Genomic DNA, 18,188 nt, shown 5'->3' with positions numbered 1-18,188 from the left:
GTCAGTTTATGAAAGCCCTGCTTGCAGTACAGTACATCATTTTATTTTGTTTGCAGCTAATGTTTGATTCATATTTAATTTTGAAGAGGTATTTATTTATAGCCAATAAAACCTACACTGAAATATTTATAGAGGACAAAAGTGACTCATTCCTTAATGATCCACACACGAAAACATATTTTATAATATGAAAACTAAGCCAGTTATCCCATCCAGCAAAAACACTAGCTCATCATGCCACCAGCAAAAGCGAACCACAAAATTATGGCTTCCGTAGGAATCCATTTCAAAGCTTGTTTATTTCAGCAAATTCAATACTTGTGCGTTTTCTTTGAGGGATAGTCTTCAATACATTTTATAAACCTATAAACTTGGTTTAGAGTATGCTGTGATTATTTTTAACCTTTAAAAAAATGTTCTCTCTTGTAGCAAGATCACCACTTGACCCACCTGCACGCTGTAAGTATTTGGGGCCGGATTTTACTTGTGTTATATATTTGATTTTATAAATTAGAAGTGGGCCCAGGGCTTTTTTTCAGCAGGAACACTGTGGAACGGAGTTCCAGCACCTCTTGAAAATGGTCACATGGCCAGTGGCCCTGCCCCCTGATCTCCAGACAGAGGGGAGTTTAGATTGCCCTCTGCTCCACTTGCGTGGAGGGCAATTGAAACTCCCCTCTGTCTGGAGATCAGGGTAGCGGGGCCACTGGCCATGTGACCATTTTTGCCGAGGGCAATTTAAACTTTAAAAACTACCCCCTTGTTCCAGCTGACCCAAAGTGACGTCATTGTGTGGTCTTGAGTTCCACCACCTCTTTTCCCAGAAAAAAAAGCCCTGGGTGGGCCACATAATTTTCATGGGGCACCCACTAAATCTCCCTCCTCCCCTTTGACCCAAAGATGAGGAAAAATATTATTTTGGTTACTTGAAAGTGGCCTCTAGACAGGAACTGCTGTGGTGTCTTGTTTCTTGAACTCCAACCCAAGAGCCACTCATACATTGTATAACTTCTGTCATTTTAGGTGCCAGGTGAAAAGGTTCCAATTTTTGCTGTTGATGATTTGATATAATTTTCTCCCTTCTCTATAACTGTTCTCTGAGTGTTGATTAGATTTGTGGCTCTGCTGACTTTTACTCATTATAGTTTAATTATTTATTAATGGAAATGTTTGCCCTTTTCCACTGACCATGGTGGCTCAAAGCAGCTTACAAAGGCCTCACCAGCCAGCAACAAACAAATAGAACTAAACAATCAGTTAAGAAAAACTACCTCGTAAACACGGTGATATAAGACAGATTAATTCCTACCTGTTTTAAAAAGGACAGCCTTTTCTGGAAGGAGACTAACAGATGGGTCAGAAAGAGCATTCCATAGAGCTGGTATTTGCACCAAGAATGAGGAGGTGCCAGTCCCATAACTCACCTCATGAATTGAGTGCTCTCGTAGTGCTAGCTGAAGGGCTCTTAGCCTGTAGCCTGTGACATGGGTTCCTGTCATCTATGGAGAACTGAGATAATAATAACAATAATAACAACAACAACATTTGATTTATATACTGCCCTTCAGGACAACTTAATGCCCACTCACAGCGGTTTACAAAGTATGTTATTATTATCCCCACAACAATCACTCCTAGAAGCTGTGACTGACCCAAGGTCAGCTGGCTGGCTTCAAGTGGAGGAGTGGGGAATCAAACCTGGTTCTCCAGATTAGCGTCCCGCACTTTTAACCACCACACCAAACTGTCTCTCACACCAAACTGGATACTCATATGACCCCTTATGTCAGAGTCAAATTTCCTGAATAAGCTGTTTCTGGTATTGGAAAAACTTTTAAAGAACAAAGTCTCTCCATATTCCTTTCATAATCATTGCTATTTTAATTAAATTTTACTAATTTAACAAATAAGAATTGTATAAGGTAGTATGGTAATATGCTCTGTAAGATTGTCATTGTGTGTGTTTTTAGTGGAATAAATTTAATTTTAAAAAATCTGTGGAGGAATGAGCAGTGTTTGCAGTAACAATGCTATTGTGCAGTAGGAAGAAGGCCACTGTCTGAGTTTTTGTCTTGTGAAAGAAAGAGGGTGAGGGTATGCTAATCTGTCTGGAAGCTACAATTGAGTGCAGAATGCTAACCTGACTGGCTCCCACTTTGCTTCCAGGCCCAATTCAAGGTACTGTATTGACCTTTAACGCCCAAATGGCTTGGGGTCAACATACCTTACTTCCATATGAGCCTACTAAACCATTATGATCATCTTTGGCGGCCCAGCATCAAGCCCTCTGCCACTTGAGGCTTAAAGTGTGGCAACTTGAGAAATGGCCTTCTTGGTTGTGGCACCAAGACTATGGAATTCCCTCCCCAGGGACATATGTTTGTCCTCTTCCATCAACAAGTGAAGACTTTTCTCTTTTTTTCTGGCTTTCCCTTGCTGATTATCATTAACCCTCTGTCCTGTTCATCTATCTGTGTGTTTTGTTTTTAATTACTTTATATTTACCTATATGTATTTTAATGTTTTTGTTTGTTGCCTTTGGGGCACTAAATTGGGTGGAAAGGTGGCTTTAAAAATTTTAAATAATAAAAAATATAAGGCCTTTTTTCTTCCCTTCAATTTTTTTTGTACAATAAAGATAATAAGATGGGCTTTTAAAAACATATACACACATTTTAAAAAATGAAACTGTTTTTCCCCTCCCAAAGCTACAAAACCCCCAAGATATAAATGTGGAACTTCAAAAGCTTGTCCAGAGAAGCATTTTGCTTTCAAAATGGCAAGTGGAGCAGCCAACGTCGTTGGACCTAAAATTTGCTTAGAAGATAATGTGTACGTACAAGCAATTTCTGTTCTATTATTGTTGTAAAAAATGTGTGAAAGAATTATTGTATCATCTTGGAAGGGATTAAAATGAGTAAGGGATTTACCTTGCTCTTAGTATACCCTAAAAATGAAAACTGCCAATGGTTTATTTTTGGTAGATCTATTAAATATGTTTTCAAATGAGGTGTGATGTTCTTCAGTATAGTCCTTCAGTTCCAAGTACCAAAGAGTTTATTGTCTATAGCCATAGACCATCACAAATTTTCCAAACATCAACTAATAAACAGTTAAATCCAGTATCACAGTTTGAAAAGGTTAATTAAAATTAAAACAGTACAGTATACCACACTTGCCCAGGAATCACGAAACAGCCTCATTCAATACCACCTTAGATCTTATCTTTTTGGCTGCAAGTGCAAACTGACAGACTCTGTACGACGCATGGTTATCAGTGTTATCAGATAACAAAAACACAATCTTCTCGATTTCAGAATATGTGTTTGTGACTGATAGGATTCTGGCCAAAAACTTAGCTCAGGGTACACTATATAATGGACAATAAAGTAGGTAGTGGGAAAAGTTCTCCACTGTAGATAATCCACAAATGCAGCTGCGGTGTTCCATAGGGATGTGAGAATAACGCCCTGCCAAGAGAGCTGCTTGCATCATCTGAAAGCGCAGAGCAGCGAAAGAGACTCTGAGGTTATAATGAGAAATACTGGCTAGGTAGGAAAATCAAAAAGAGTCCAGTAGCACCTTTAAGACTAACCAACTTTATTGTAGCATAAGCTTTCGAGAATCACAGTTCTCTTCGTCAGATGCATCTATGGCTAGGTAGGGAGATCTTAAGTGATCAAATTTGATTAGTTTATACCAAGGAGCTGCCTTAGATTTTAATACTGATAGCCGATCCATCCCTGCATCTGACTTGTAGATCCACTCCTTAAGTGGGAGGTTGTTGGCTGAGACCCCTAAAAGGTCATCCGGGATGGTATACCTTCGGCAAATGGTGGATAGAAAGACAGGGTGTGTGGGGTCTTTAGATAGTAAAAAATTTACTGATTGGCAGCTTAGGGAGTCAGAACTGGAAGATTTGATACTTTTCAAGTATTTTAAAACTGCAAGGGAGGGGAGTCCTGTTTCGGCCCTCATCAGGGCAGCAGGAGTGCCTTTGGGTAAAGCCAAAATCCGTCTCAAAAATTGATTTTGGATTACTTCAAGACTGGTTAGAATATCTTCCTTCCAACCCCACACTTCAGCTCCATATAGGAGGTGAGGGACTACCTTACTCTTAAATACTTTCAGTGCTGGAAAGTCTATCAGTCGACCCCCTCCCCTTTGTATGAAAAAAATGTATGATAGTTCTTCAGTGTGTGTGACCTTTGTTCTTTTGCCACGTACTACCTTAGTTTTATTGCCATGTAAGAGCTAAGCTACAAGAGACGAATTACACGAGGACGCGCATGTGAAGGGAGTTGCAATGTTAGCCAGGAAGCGAAGTTTTACAAGAGATCGGAAGGCTCTGCAATTTTCCCTCTCTACAGAGCCAGCAAAGATTGCTTCTCAGAGGGTTTATTTATTTCCTCTTCACCTCCCGAAGGCTCTGTCAGTTTCACCTTCCCTTCTAGGAGGCAAAGAGGAAATAAACCTGAGGAGCAATCTTTGCTGCTCTGTAGAGATGGCAAGTTGACAGAGCCTTCCGAACTCTTTTAAAACGCAGCTTCCTGGTTAACATTGAGACTCCCTTCATGTGAGCGTCCGCGTGTAATTCGTCTCTTGTAGTTTAGCTCCTAGTTACCCACTGGAGTGAAAGGAAACCAGTTTTCTAAAAGCCCAGATGTGAGCTCTTCAAGCTATGCATTACAACGGACACATGGAGCCTGAGGAAGGAGCGAACAGCCCCAGCCCCACACCGCCATTTCCCCTTGCAGTGCTCAGAGCTGCACAAAGTGGCAGAGCACTTTGTAAAGGTGAGGCCCCCTGTGCACATCTAGTTGTGAGCCATGTTGGGGGATTTGTGTCCACTGCGGTGTATAAATAAGCCCAGAGGCATTTCCCAGCCCTGCAAGCCTGTGACTGGAGATGCTGGGTATTAAATCTGGCACTTCCTACATGCAAACCGTGCACTAGGGTGCTTCCTATTATCCGATCCAGCCTTAAGCAGTTACGTACTTTCCCTGCCAAGTGCAGGGAAAGGATCTGTAAACCACTCTATATTTTCTGGGGTTTGGGATGCCTTGAGTTCGGCATTTTTCGTTTCCAGTGGACTACCTCCATTTTTGTGTAAAGGGATAAGCTGTATAAAGGAACAAGCAGTTCTGGTGTGCCTTTTCAATGTTATCATTTCCCTTATCGTGAGACTATATTACCCTTCAGTGATGTTCAGTAGGCCTCTCTGCACCTTAGCTCAAAGACAATAGATAAGCTGTTACTGAGAGTACATTATAAGCATGCCAAACTGGAATGTTTAACTGCACAGCGGATATTGAGTAATGGATTAGATTCTACTACTAATTAACGTGACTTTGTAAGATTAGAAGCATTTGCAGCCAAAGATGCCAGCCTCTCTTGCTCTTTCCAAATTTAGATATGAACGTAATCTGTGCTCTTAACCCCAAAAGAGTGAAGCGGCAATGAGAAAACAACTCATTGCCGCTTCACCCTTTTGGGGTTAAGAGCACAGATTATGTTCATACCTAAATTTGGAAAGAGCAAGAGAGGCTGGTATCTTTGAAATCAGTAAAATGACGCTTTATAAATTCTTTGCTTGGTGACTTCATTCTTTATTGGGCAATGACTCTTTTTTGCCCCGGTGAGTTATATAAGTTGGTATAAAAATCCATTCATTGAAACTAAGGTTATATTAGTCAACTAACAGTGCAATCCAAAACAGAGTTATGCCCTTCGGAATCTATTGAAGTCAAATCCTGTGTCAGGTTCAAAGGGGATATGTATATTTTAGTCCTCTGTACAAACTTAACAGAAACACAGATTTCAAAAAAGATGTATGGCTGGATTTGTTACAGAAACTAAATATACAATCTGCTGCTTGTGTGGGCTTCTGTACTGCTGTGCGCATTCGTCTGACAGACTTACTTCCCATCTCGGTTCTCAAGGCGACGGCACACTGTGATAAAGGCACAGTACACTCAATGCACACAGTAATGAAAACAGAAACCAGCACATTAAAATTTCAGCAGTGGATGTTACAAAGCCAATAGAAGTAGACAAACAAAAAGGAAAGGAGGAGTATTAAAGCAGACAGAAATTGTAGTTAGTTATCACCCCCAAACCCCACCCTTGACTATTCAACTATTTAGGAAAACTTTAACATGTGGTGGCACTTCTGAGGGCCATGTCATTCATGCATGTTAGTCACTTGTTGATTTGTATGTTTCTGATTTGGAGGTTTTTTTAAATTACAGCATTATCATTCTTGTCAGACCTTTCCGTTTTTTATCCCCTTCCCTGCTTTGTCTTACATACTGCCATTCTGTTTGCTACCACAACAGATTAACCACTTGAGAGACAGAACTTCCATATTGGCCAATGTCCATGGGTTGGAGCCAAACTTCCACAAATGGAAGAAGTGTGCAGAAGTGGCTATTCCCCACCGTTGCCTCCCTCCCCAGTGGCCTCCTATCTCCACCCAAAGCCAAATGCCGTGTGGCTCAGAGGGAGGAAGGGGGTGAATTGGGTGGAATTGCCCTTCTCCTCCTTAAGCAAGCAGAGTGTGAATGTCTCGGTGAGAATACATGAGGCATAACCCACAGTTCTCGTTTTATTGTAAAGGTGCCCATATGTTTAGGATTGAGTAAAAGCGAAGTGGGTTTGTACAGTGGAAGGTCTTTCATAAGTACGATCTAGGAAGCAAGCAAGCTGCTTCTTCCTTTAAATTATTTTGTAATGTGATTTGTGGCATGTAAGGAAATTTGATGAGATTCTTGATTTTTCATACCTAATAATACCTAAAGGTATTGTAACCTTTCTCTGCTTAAACTTTCTTTACTGTTAGCCAGTTTCAAGGTCTGAGGTCTGGTTTACTTACATAGTAAAAGGAGGAAGTAGAATCCTGAGGTGATAGAATGGGATATACTACATCAGGTTTGTTGCGGGGGTCGGGGGTGGAGTCACACATCTTTAATGCAGCCTCATATAATGCTCCCTTCTCCTTTAGGTGCCAGGCCAAAACATCCCTTTTTACTCAGGTTTTAATGGAGTTAAATTTTTTATGATATGCTTCTGGATCAAGAATCAGTGCATCTTCCTCATTTTAGGCTGATCAATGTGTGTTTTATGGCATGATGCGGCCTTGGTTTGTTTTTACTGCTTTGTTTGTTTTAATGACATCTTATGTTTTTACTGATTTGTTTTAATGGTTTTTTGTTTTTAATGGCTTTGCATTGTTGTTTTAGTTGTAAGCCACCTCAGGCAGGTCTATAAAGAGGTGATGTATACATTTTCTAAACAAATAAATCCAGAAAATTAAAAATGAACATATCAGACGGAAGAGCCTAGCTGTTTGCATGCATGGCTTGTTTTTCACTTATAGAATTTTTTTTTAATGTAGGGGAACTTTGAACACTCTAATCAGTCATCTGACGTTTCAGACAGTACCACTTCAGTATATTTTCTGCAATTTTTTTACCATACTGTAATACTTATTATTTGTTGCAGATTTCCGTAATCCTAGTCCTGTTACGGTGCAGTCAGTAGAATGAGATACCTAATAAGAATTGACTTAAATTGTGTAATCTAGCTTGAGTATCCATTAGAGAGGCAGACTATAAATAAAGTAAATAAAAACTGCGGTGCATGTGTAGAAGGGATCTAAGAATGAGACTAAATCTATTGAAACAAGTTAAGATGCATACAAGGTTGAGGGAGGTGTCCAAATATAGTAGACTATCCATGCTGCACCCCTACCGCATTTTTCACCAGCTACTTTTGTTGAAAGTTCTAGAAGCTTAAAGCTTAGTCACCTTGATCTATGTGAATGACATTTGCATTTTATCTGTCAACTGAACAGTTAGTTCAAAGGTTTCAGGTTCTTGCAGGCTTTGCAGTTCACAAGATTAGATTACATCAGCGAAGCTTTCAGAAGCAGAACTGCGATTCGGCAGCTCAGGTGTATGTAATGGGTATTCATATCAAAAATATTCTTTAAATGTGACACTCAGGTGCAGTCTGGGTTTAAAAATGACCTTGCTTGACAGAGTCCTCATAAAATCTACTTTTTTAGTGTTCATTTTATGTTCGTTTTTATTCAGACCTGAAAACAATTACAGAGAAATTCTTGTTACCTTAACAGAGTATAGTGGGAAGGAAAGTTACAAAAGAAACAATGTGCCACTAACTAGCTACAATTAAGTGACTCTAATGTTAAATCTAGGATACATTGGAATGAAAATTTCAGCATATCAATATGTTAATCTTACTCAACGACTTGCCTCACATTTCTGAGAATGTAATGTCGCTCCAATCTTGACAAGAACTGTTCTTCTAAGACCATTGACCAAAATTTGGACAAGAATGCCAGACTGGTGTGCTGCTGTCCCCTTGTGGCCAGTGCGCCACATTACCCTAACAAAAACCTCAGAAAAGAAGAGATGGAAACGGCTCACTTTCAAAACTGCCCTGCTGTACCACTCCAGACTCCCCAAAACTTGGACAAAGTTGCAACACAATAACGAACTTGTTAAGAAAGTTGCCATGTCCTCCTTGAAAATAGCACTGCTTTTCTGTTCCTGAGTTTGTTACATTTCATTTTAAAAACAGTCATTGCCAGATTTCTGCTCCAAGTTGACAGTCTTCCAGACTAAAACAAGCTCAAAGAGGAGCTTTAAACTGTAAAGGAAGTGTCACTCGCTGGAAGCAAGAGTGCCTGCATTTGTCCCTTTAATGTCCGGTGGAAATTTTGCATGTGGGACATGTGCCGATTAAGATGTGAAGGCAGCTTGTGTATTCCCACCTTGCTTTCCATGAACATCCATTCAGTTTTTGCAAAGAGCAGCTGTCAGCCATATGCAGTTAGGAATGTGACATTACTATGCAAAGAACGTAAAATTAAGATGCAGTCAGACGAGTGGGAACACCAGAAGAGATGCATGGTTAGGAAAGCATGGTGTTGAGCTGAAATATTGTGGCAAATAAACTGCTATATCTTTTATAATAGTGATTGAACTTCTCTCCTTCTCCAGGAAGGAGGCCTAGACCTGTTTAATTAATCAGGTGGATTCTTGTGAGAGACTTAAAACTCTGTACTGGGAGAGCAACTGGATCAACTTGTAGGACTCAATTGTGTGTGTGTGTGGGGGGGCTCACTAGGTCAGAGTCAAAATCTGACTAAGAGCCAAACTACAAGTGACGCCTGACACTAGTTGGACACTTGTCAGCTTCCCTCAAGTTTTGATGGGAAATGTTGGCGTCCTGGTCTTGCAGCTTGGCTCTCTGACTGCTGTCCAATGGACTTTTCAATTGTCACTTGTAGGCAGCTTGGCGGAATGTTGGACAAGTGACAGTTGAAAAGTCCATTGGGCCGCAGTCGGAGAACCAAGCTGCAAGACCAGGACACCTACATTTCCCATCAAAACTTGAGGGAAGCTGACAAGTGTCCAACTAGTGTCAGGCATCACTTGTAGTTTGGCTCTCAGGGAACCTCATTTTGTTCACTGCCACATGCCTCCACACTGCTGCATGTGCAAGTGTCACTTAAGGAAATAAGGAGAGGCCAAAGAAAGGAACCGTGACCTAGGTAGCCCAGGCAAGCCCGATCTCGTCAGAACTTGGAAGCTATGCAGGGTTGGCCTTAGTAGTTGGATGGGAGACCTCCAAAGAAGACGAAGGTTACAGAGGCAGACGGTGGCAAACAACCTGTTGGCCTCTTGCCATATGTCAGCTATGAATTGAGGTCACCAAGACAGAGATACTAGAGAATTTTGGGGCGAGGGGGGAAAAAAGGAGGAGAATAAACTTGCTGTAATTCTTTGTGGTGTCTTCCAGGTTAATGAGTGGAGTTAAAAACAATGTTGGGAGAGGCATCAACATAGCTTTGGTAAATGGTAAGTGACTTTGAATTCTAGATGTGTGAAAATAAAAATTGAATGTTGGTGAAGAGAAGAGGTAAGATCGTATTTGGTTTTACTGAACCAAGTATTCTTATAGAACAAAATTCGAGTCCAGTAGCACCTTAAAGACCAACAACATTTTCTTCGGTTATAACTTTTCATGTGTCAAAGCTCACTTTGTCAGATACAAATAAGAATGAAGATTTATCAGCTCTTATATCCAGGTTCGAAGGTGGGAGGGGCTATCAACCCAAAACTCATATAGCTATACATTCCAGTTTCCTCTTTAAAAAAAAAAGACCATGCTATGCTTGTTCATCAAAGTGAAAAGAAATGAAACATCTTGGGCTTCTAGTTCTGAAGTGGTAGTCCCTTTATTTTACTTAGTTGCATAATGTTTGGGGTAAGATTGTAAGGGTACTTGAGTCATTCAGTCTTTATTTTTAAACAAAATACCAATTATATTCTAAAGAGCTTCCCCTTCTATGCCTGAATATCCATCCCTGACTTGTGGTGTATATTGAAATTAGTTCCGTGGCGTGTTCAATGTGATAGTCCTCGCCCAGGTCATCCTTGAAAGTTTAATACTGTGTCAACTAACTTTTTGTTACTGAAAGAGCAGACCAGTTACAGGCAGTAATACTGTTTTTACATTTCACGCCTGTGCCAGTACTATAACAAACCAGTTTGTAAGGGAGTTTTTGTGAAGGAAAGCATTGTTTGAGTGGGAGTTAGAATTTTCCTGAAAATTTCCGAGAATTTAATATTAGCTTTAAAATAGTTGGCTTCAAAGGTGATGTGAGTGGAGAAGGTACTTCCACTCATGAGATGGGGTGTCACGGTGGTGCATATTTTTGACATTTCCTGTACTACCTCCACCCTCCCAAGCTACATTCTATAGCGTTCTCTGGACTGTTAAGAGAAGCTTGTCATGTTTATATGGTGAACTGCAGAGGACAGGGAATGACAGGGAAGATACATTCTGTGAGTGGAGCTCTGTTTATCATTCTTGCATCCAGCCCAGTTACAGGCCTTGACCTGGTGTTCAGAGGAGCTGAACAAAGCCCAAAGAAAAGGGGCGGCCTGTGCACTGGCATACATCCACACTATGGCATCTGGTGGGCCACATTGTATAGCACAAGCATAACAATGAAGAGGCCTCTAGTAATATCCATGCAAGCATACCTTGTCCACTGTATCTGGTGTAATTTTTTAATGTTTATGGAGCTAAACGACTTCAATTATGCATTTTCCTTTGGCTAGGCAAAACAGGTGAAGAAATGGACACAAAGTTCTATGATATGTGGGGTGGTGGTAAGTGCAGAAATACATTATTCATTGGTGCGCAATAAGAACTAAAGTGTTTTTGTCCATCATTGATTTACATGCACTTGCACTGAAACTTGAGCTGAATGAAATAATTGAAATCCACCTGTTATCTTGTCTCATTATTTAGCTTTTGAAAAAGGGCAGGAAATAGTGTTTCTTTGCTGTTCCTTAGCAAAGAAACAGCAACAGAGTAGCCCAGCTGCGGCTACCGAAGTTTATTGAATTAAACCGAATTAATTTGGTAAACTTCAGTTCGGGAATACTGAATCTGATTGGTTATTCCCTTTTGGGTTCAGTAATACCGAATTTCACCGAATCAGGTGGAATTTGGTAATTTTAAGGGATTATCGAACCTGAATTGCACATCCCTGATTTGAACAATATTTATTAAATTTAATAAAGTAAATTTCAAGGCGAATTATTGGAAATGAAATCATTTCAGGTTAAATCCTTGTCACTCAGCTGTTACACATATAGAGTGCTTTTACAAAGTTCCTTGTGGTGTTATCAAGAAGCTGTGTGTAGTTAAATTGTAGTACGTGTGAATTTGAGAATGTTGCACTATAATACGCTTCTGTGTTGTTTAGATGTAGCTCCACTTATTGAATTTATAAAGACCATTCCAGATGGAACGATTGTCTTAATGGCAACTTATGACGATGGTGCCACAAAGTAAGTCGGTAGCAGTTTCTCTCCATAATGCTTTCATAATTCTTGTTTCTATACAGCACGTTTCTGGGTGTTTCAGGAGATGAGAAAGGGGAAATACATCCATCATGGAAGATCCTATATAATCCTAAACTATGTTTCCCAAAACGAGAGGTGTAGATAAGTCCATGCTTTCCTAAGGACCCCCTTCTCCCATTCTCTTGTTTTTCAGTTCTTCTCCCCTCAGGGCCACAGTATATTCCCTTGTCCTACTGTTACTGTAACTTTGTTCACAATTATAGTGAACACACATACATCCTGCCTGTACATGCGTACATCTGTTTGTAAGAAAGAGCCAATGCACGTTCATTTTACAAATGAAACCAGGGACAAGTACTTGGATAAATGTGCAGTTTCAATAACATGTTGAGTTTTACATGCATTTAATGTAACATGAGAATTACATAACAAACATATGAAGTAAACTCTAGTTACATTGTACAGGGATTGTACATGTGCTCACTGTGACTTGTGAACAGGACAAGTGTCAAAATACCGGCACTCCTCCTCCTCAACCAGTCATGCTTTTCTGGAGGTAGCAGTCTGCTTTGTTTTAAGATTCGTGGGGCACCACGAATGAAGTGATATGCTTTGAGCTTCTGTGAGCCATCCTTCAGGAAAGTAAAAACCTACTACTTCCTGACAGAGCGGTCCCTCAGTGGAAACAGGCTTCCTTGGGAGGTGGTGGGCTCTCCTTCTTTGGCTAGATGGCCATCTGACAGCAAGGCTGATTCTGTGAACCTAGGCAGATCATGAGAGGGAGGGCAGGAAGGGTTACATCAGTGCTTAGTTCTCATGGCCCTTCTTACATGTCCAGGGAAATGTTGATCGCCACCTTGGGGTCAGGCAGCAATTTTACACAGGCCAGTTTGGCTAGGGATCCTGGAGGTGTTTTGCCATCTTCTGGGTATGGAGCAGGGGTCAGTGGGGGTGTTGGAGGAGAGATAGTTGTGAATTTCCTGCATTGTGCAGGGGGTTGGACTAGATGACCCTAGAGATCCCTTCCAACTCTATGATTCTGTGATTCTGTACAGACTGGCAAGGCGCAGTTAGGGAAGAGCAGCAATAAAGGCTGTAAATAAGATCTTTTTCAAGAGAGGCAAAGGTAGAGGTCTGGTGCACATTTTCCCTTCTATCTCAGCAATGCTTAGGATCTGAGAGCTCTTTGCTGCCTCCATTAGTCTCGTCTCAGTTTGGGGCTAGAGAAGGTGTAAAGAGGGGCAGAACCCATACAAACCCTCCTAGTTTCTTTTTTTTTAAAATACATTTTTATTGGATGGGTTAATATACAATTAAGATTATAACAGTTACATTTTCCTTCGTTTCCCATGGTTATATGCTTCCCACCCCCTCCCCTCCCCCTTTTCTTTGTTGACTTCCAACAGCATTCCAACCCCCCGTTTTCTAACCTTATTTCTAAATCCTAGTTGTCACATTTTTTTTATTACTGGTAAAGATCTAAACTATATCTTATTTTATTTAATAACTTTCAAAATACCATAATTGTCCTTTAACATCCCATTTTTTCTCTAAATATTTTCTCAATTTCCCCCAATCCTCAAAGTATCCCTTTGGATCTTGATCCCTCAATTTTCTAAAACCCTCCTAGTTTCATAGAGAAGGGTCAATAGTAACAGAATATTTAGCAGGATTCGTAGATAAGTTTGTATAGTGTTGCTCTGATATAACATTGAATAACGGAGTCACAAATGCTCTGACGTAGCAGGACTTTGACCTTGTTTATCAAGGTTTGGTGTTTCTTCAGGCAAGGTAAATTTAGCGACTGCTTTGCCTGGTATATCTGAATGTATATGGTATAAACATTACTTAGGAAAGAGGTCAAAACTTTGACTAGTACTGGAGGAGGGAGGGGGCAAAAAGGGAAGCGGGGAACAAAGAGACAAGGATAATGGGTTGGGTGAACATGATAAAATTTAGTTCTCTCTTCTCGTTTGGACGAGTTCATGTGTTCTCCTAAAGAACTGACATGAGACATGCCGGTTCTGCAATCTGTACTGTTTACCCAAAGAGGACCAGAACTGGAACTGTATATGAACCAGAATGTTTCTTTGAATTTACTGCACAGTAAACTAATTGCTTTTTGTTCAAGGCTTAACGAAGAGGCACGGAAACTGATTGCTGAACTGGGAAGCACATCTATCACAAACCTTGGCTTTAGAGACAATTGGGTCTTCTGTGGTGGGAAAGGAATCAAGACCAAAAGTCCATTTGAACAGGTTTGTTCTCGAGATAACATTTGGAGGCATGATTTATACCTGACTTAATAGCAGACTGCACCCGTAATCCAGGAGACGGCGAGCATTTTGCATTTGCGTTGCTCAGTGTGGAAAGGAAATAGATTTCAGGGAAGGTAATGGAACATTCCTGTTGCTCTCACTGTTTTGGTTTGCTGGGTTGGAGCCATATTGTTTAACAGGTTCAGAAAATCAAGCACTGGCTATTTTCCATCTTTTAAAATGTATGACCACACTGCGGCAATGTAAGTAGATTACTTTACAGCTACTGCTGTAAAAATCTGTGTTAATTTAGACTTGTATCTTAATTTCCTTTTCATATAAAGTATGAACACAGAGCAAGAAACTTGAGTTTTTACTGCCATTTCATTAAGCTTCCAAAGACTCCACCTTCAGCTCTTCTACATTAGTCAATTAAAGTGTTAGTGTTTGGTTCTTAAACTTTTAAAAGATGAATACACTGCTTTGTGTGTAAAAGACAAAAAGACAAAATATATAAGTTCTTTAAAATAAAATAAATGTGCTTTTCGACACCCTTGGAATCTGTCCTAATAGCTCAATGCCAAATTGCTCTCAGCCAGGAGTTAGTACAGAAGGAACATACCAGATGTAGCATGCAAGTGACACTATTTTAAAAAATGCTTTTCAGCACATTTACACCATTGTGGTAGGTAAAAAGGATCCCTTTGGACTTCTGGTCTCATTACCTGCAAGAGCTATATATGATATTTTAGAAATGTATTAGTCCCTTTTGATTTTTTGAAAAAGCTCTGTAGAACCAAACAATTTGTTTTGTACTAGTCAAACATTTATTTAGACTTTTTCCCCTTTGGGACAGGTTCTCGTGCTTTTGGGGCATGAAAAGGTCACCCCAATGGTGACTCTTCAGCACCATTTTCATGTGGCTATCATGAATCATTTGAAAAGGCTCTCATATGATGATCACTTCATTTTAATTCAATTTTTATATATTAGTTTAAATGTTTTCATGTTCAAACGGTTCACCACCTTGGGGATCCTCTTGTGGTGGAGAAGTGGCATAAAAGGATTTTAAATAAATAAATTTATAAATATGTATTAATAGATATAAATATATCTAGTTCTCAACATGGACCTCATTTGTGGATTTTTAAAACTGGTGAGTAGGGCTAGGAACAGACCAGTTAGATCTTTCTACAAACCTGAAACCGAATCTGAAACCTAAAAAAATACATGGGGAGGAGGGGTTAATCCCCCCATTAAAAAAGTAGCACCTTTACTTTAAGAAACAAATGCCTCAATAATTGTTGCTAGGCAACCACAATAGTATTGCCAGTATTCAAGCCTTGGCTTCTGTCAGGAAGGGGCAGGGGCCAGACACCATTTTCAGGCTGTTTTGGCCTTAGTGGGAGGACTCATTGGGGCAACTGGGCAACTTGCTACCATGTGACTTCCATTACTCATTCAGGCTGGCTGCTTGCTGCTGTTCAACACCAGCCATCACACAAAACGCAGTGTAGTGTGAAGATATATTCCTTCTTCAGCTTTATTTATTGTTTATTCATTTCACTTACACCCCACCTTTCTCCCCAGTGGGGACCCCCAAGTAGCTTAAATAATTCTCTTTTCCTCCATTTATCCTCACAACAACCCTGTGAGGCAGGTTAGACTTTAGTCTGTGTGACTTGGCCCAATGTTACGCAGCAAGTGTCCATGATAAGAGTCAGGATTCAAACCTCGGTCTCCCAGATCCTAGTCCAAAATTCTACAACTACACTACACTGGCTCTCCCTAAATAAATAATGCAATACAAATGATAAGGGAATTCACCACTGTAACAAAAGTGTCTTTAAGCCCTTGAACGTCAGGACAGAAATTCCACAACTTTTCCTACGGTTAATGCCTATCCTGGTAGTGTAGCTTTATGGATTTGTCTGGCCAGGTTGACTCATGGTTGAATTTGTGCACGTTTCAGTTGCTTTTGGCACATTTCCTACACATTGATACAAATTCCAGGGATGATTTATGCGCACTAGTCACCCCAGTGGTAACTCTCTGGAACCCGTTTCATGTGACTAGCCACTGAAGTAGAAATACTTCTACCATTGTTTAATTGACTAAACTTTCCCTCAAAGATGACTGCTAATGCACTAGAGTAAGCCGCTTCATTTTAACATTAAAATTTGTATGTTTACAGCATATTAAAAACAACAAAGACACAAACAAATATGAAGGGTGGCCAGAAGTCGTAGAGATGGAGGGATGCATCCCACAGAAGCAAGACTGAAGGAATCGTAAAAACAACACATACACAACAGAATGTTGGGAGAAAAATGCACTTTCTGTCGCTGTTGGGTGTTGGAGAGCGAACACTGTCTGCAGGCAGAATCCTTCCGGAAATGGTACCTTGCACAGGCGCTGTAGAAATGAAAGGGAGTCACACAAGAACACGGTGAAGGACTCCCATTCATCTAAAGGGGACTTGTGTAGGAAAATGTCCCAGTGGAGGGTGCCCTCTGTAAATAATTTCCAAGCATGTTTCCACCTTTGAGTGTGCATGAGCTTTGAGAGCTTGAATATCTGGCTTATTTATTGTTCAAACAGAGAACTTCGGTTTTTTGTAAATAGGCCCCAGATAAATGAAACAATTGTTTCTAATGCATTTCCCCCCTAAAAGCACAATGTTCAGGTTACTTTTGGTATGTCTTTTAGTACTACTGGTACCTAATAAATAGCTGAACTGATTCTGAAATAGGCTGTACTTTGCTCAAACAAGGACATTGCTATGAATGCATATCTTTAGTGTGATATGTAGATTTTTTTTTAGCAGAAAGTGTATATTTTATTATCTGACTCTTTGAGAGCAACATTCTCCTGTAGGGTTGGTTCAAACAGCCTTATGTCATCTGCCTCCAAGCTTACGGATAAGTGAATGTTGAGTGTTGGATACAGAAATGTAAGAAGCACAGTTAAATCCTTTATACGGAAAACTTTTGTGCCTGCGTCTGCTGTTAGACCATCTATTTTGTCTGTTTAGTAATGCAAACTTCTAGTAGAGCTGCATAATAGGGTTATTTCAGCTAGAATTTAAAAAAAAAAAAAAAACTCTGATCTGCCAACCACTGAAGCTGATTTAGATGTTATTTGGAGTCAGGGAGGAATCCAGTTTTTGGCAGCGGGTGTATTATTTAGAAAGGAAAAAATAGCATGTTACCCAATAAGCTAATTAACTCAGCACGCATCATTCAAGTTTGAAGAGCCTCACTACTACCTTGATGTACTGCTATAAATTCAAGAAGAGGTTTCATACTGGAGGGAAATCACCTGGAGTATAACATCCACTCTCCTATAATGGTGAACATGCTGCTAAAATAATCTCTCTTAACAAGTAGGCTTTTTAGGGGCCATTTTCACTGGGTTTTTTTTACAGGTATTCATTCATTCTTATACACACCATATTTGATATCTGCACATTCACCTATTCTGTGTGCAAATGAGGTCCTTCCACACTATCAGAAACAGTGGCACGTTTCCCAATACCCGTAAATCTGATACGGTGGATGCAGGAAGTGCGATTTCCCCCACTCCCCATCTTCAGAAAGCATTCAGCACCTCCGGAAATTTCTTGTAAAATTGTGAAAAGCCTCCCATGCCATGTTGTCCTAAAGTTGAAAGGAAATCGGCTTCTTTGGGTCTTTGCCCCCCTCCCCGTACTAAACCTTGTATTTGTTGTTTATCACTGAAGTGTTGAACCGGAACCTTGAGACAACCTACATATGCCTCTGTAGAGATGCTCTTAAAGGGACATGTTCACAGTTGTAGGGATCAATAGCAAATTCTTGTGGAAGCATAATAATTGTATTGGTTTTAAATAATAGAGATTGTGTAACTTTTTAAGCAAAGAGTGATACAGTTTGGTGTGTTTGCTGTAGGGGATCGAGTTATAATTCTGCATACTCTTGCTATCCAGACTGCATTCTATTGGGTGATATGGATAGCCACACACACACACCGAGTTTGTGTT

At 40.2% G+C, this 18,188-nt stretch overlaps 1 protein-coding gene across 3 annotated transcripts in view; it reads left to right on the top strand.

The window, feature by feature from the left end:
- FAM3C (FAM3 metabolism regulating signaling molecule C) overlaps positions 1-16,916 on the top strand; it is a 45,813-nt gene extending 28,897 nt beyond the window's left edge. For all 3 annotated transcript variants that reach the window (XM_054988418.1, XM_054988421.1, XM_054988419.1), the window contains exons 4-10: positions 430-459; positions 2,709-2,832; positions 9,829-9,887; positions 11,157-11,207; positions 11,810-11,894; positions 14,041-14,167; positions 16,362-16,916. In XM_054988418.1, coding sequence (XP_054844393.1) covers positions 430-459; positions 2,709-2,832; positions 9,829-9,887; positions 11,157-11,207; positions 11,810-11,894; positions 14,041-14,167; positions 16,362-16,451 — 566 coding nt within the window. In that variant the 3' untranslated portion in view covers positions 16,452-16,916. The remainder of the gene's footprint in view (positions 1-429; positions 460-2,708; positions 2,833-9,828; positions 9,888-11,156; positions 11,208-11,809; positions 11,895-14,040; positions 14,168-16,361) is intronic.
- Positions 16,917-18,188: the final 1,272 nt, after the last annotated feature.

Source organism: Eublepharis macularius, chromosome 9 (assembly GCF_028583425.1).
Source record: "Eublepharis macularius isolate TG4126 chromosome 9, MPM_Emac_v1.0, whole genome shotgun sequence".
Taxonomy (NCBI): domain Eukaryota; kingdom Metazoa; phylum Chordata; class Lepidosauria; order Squamata; family Eublepharidae; genus Eublepharis; species Eublepharis macularius.
Note: the sequence above shows the minus strand (reverse complement) of the source record. Positions and strands in the feature narration are given on the sequence as shown.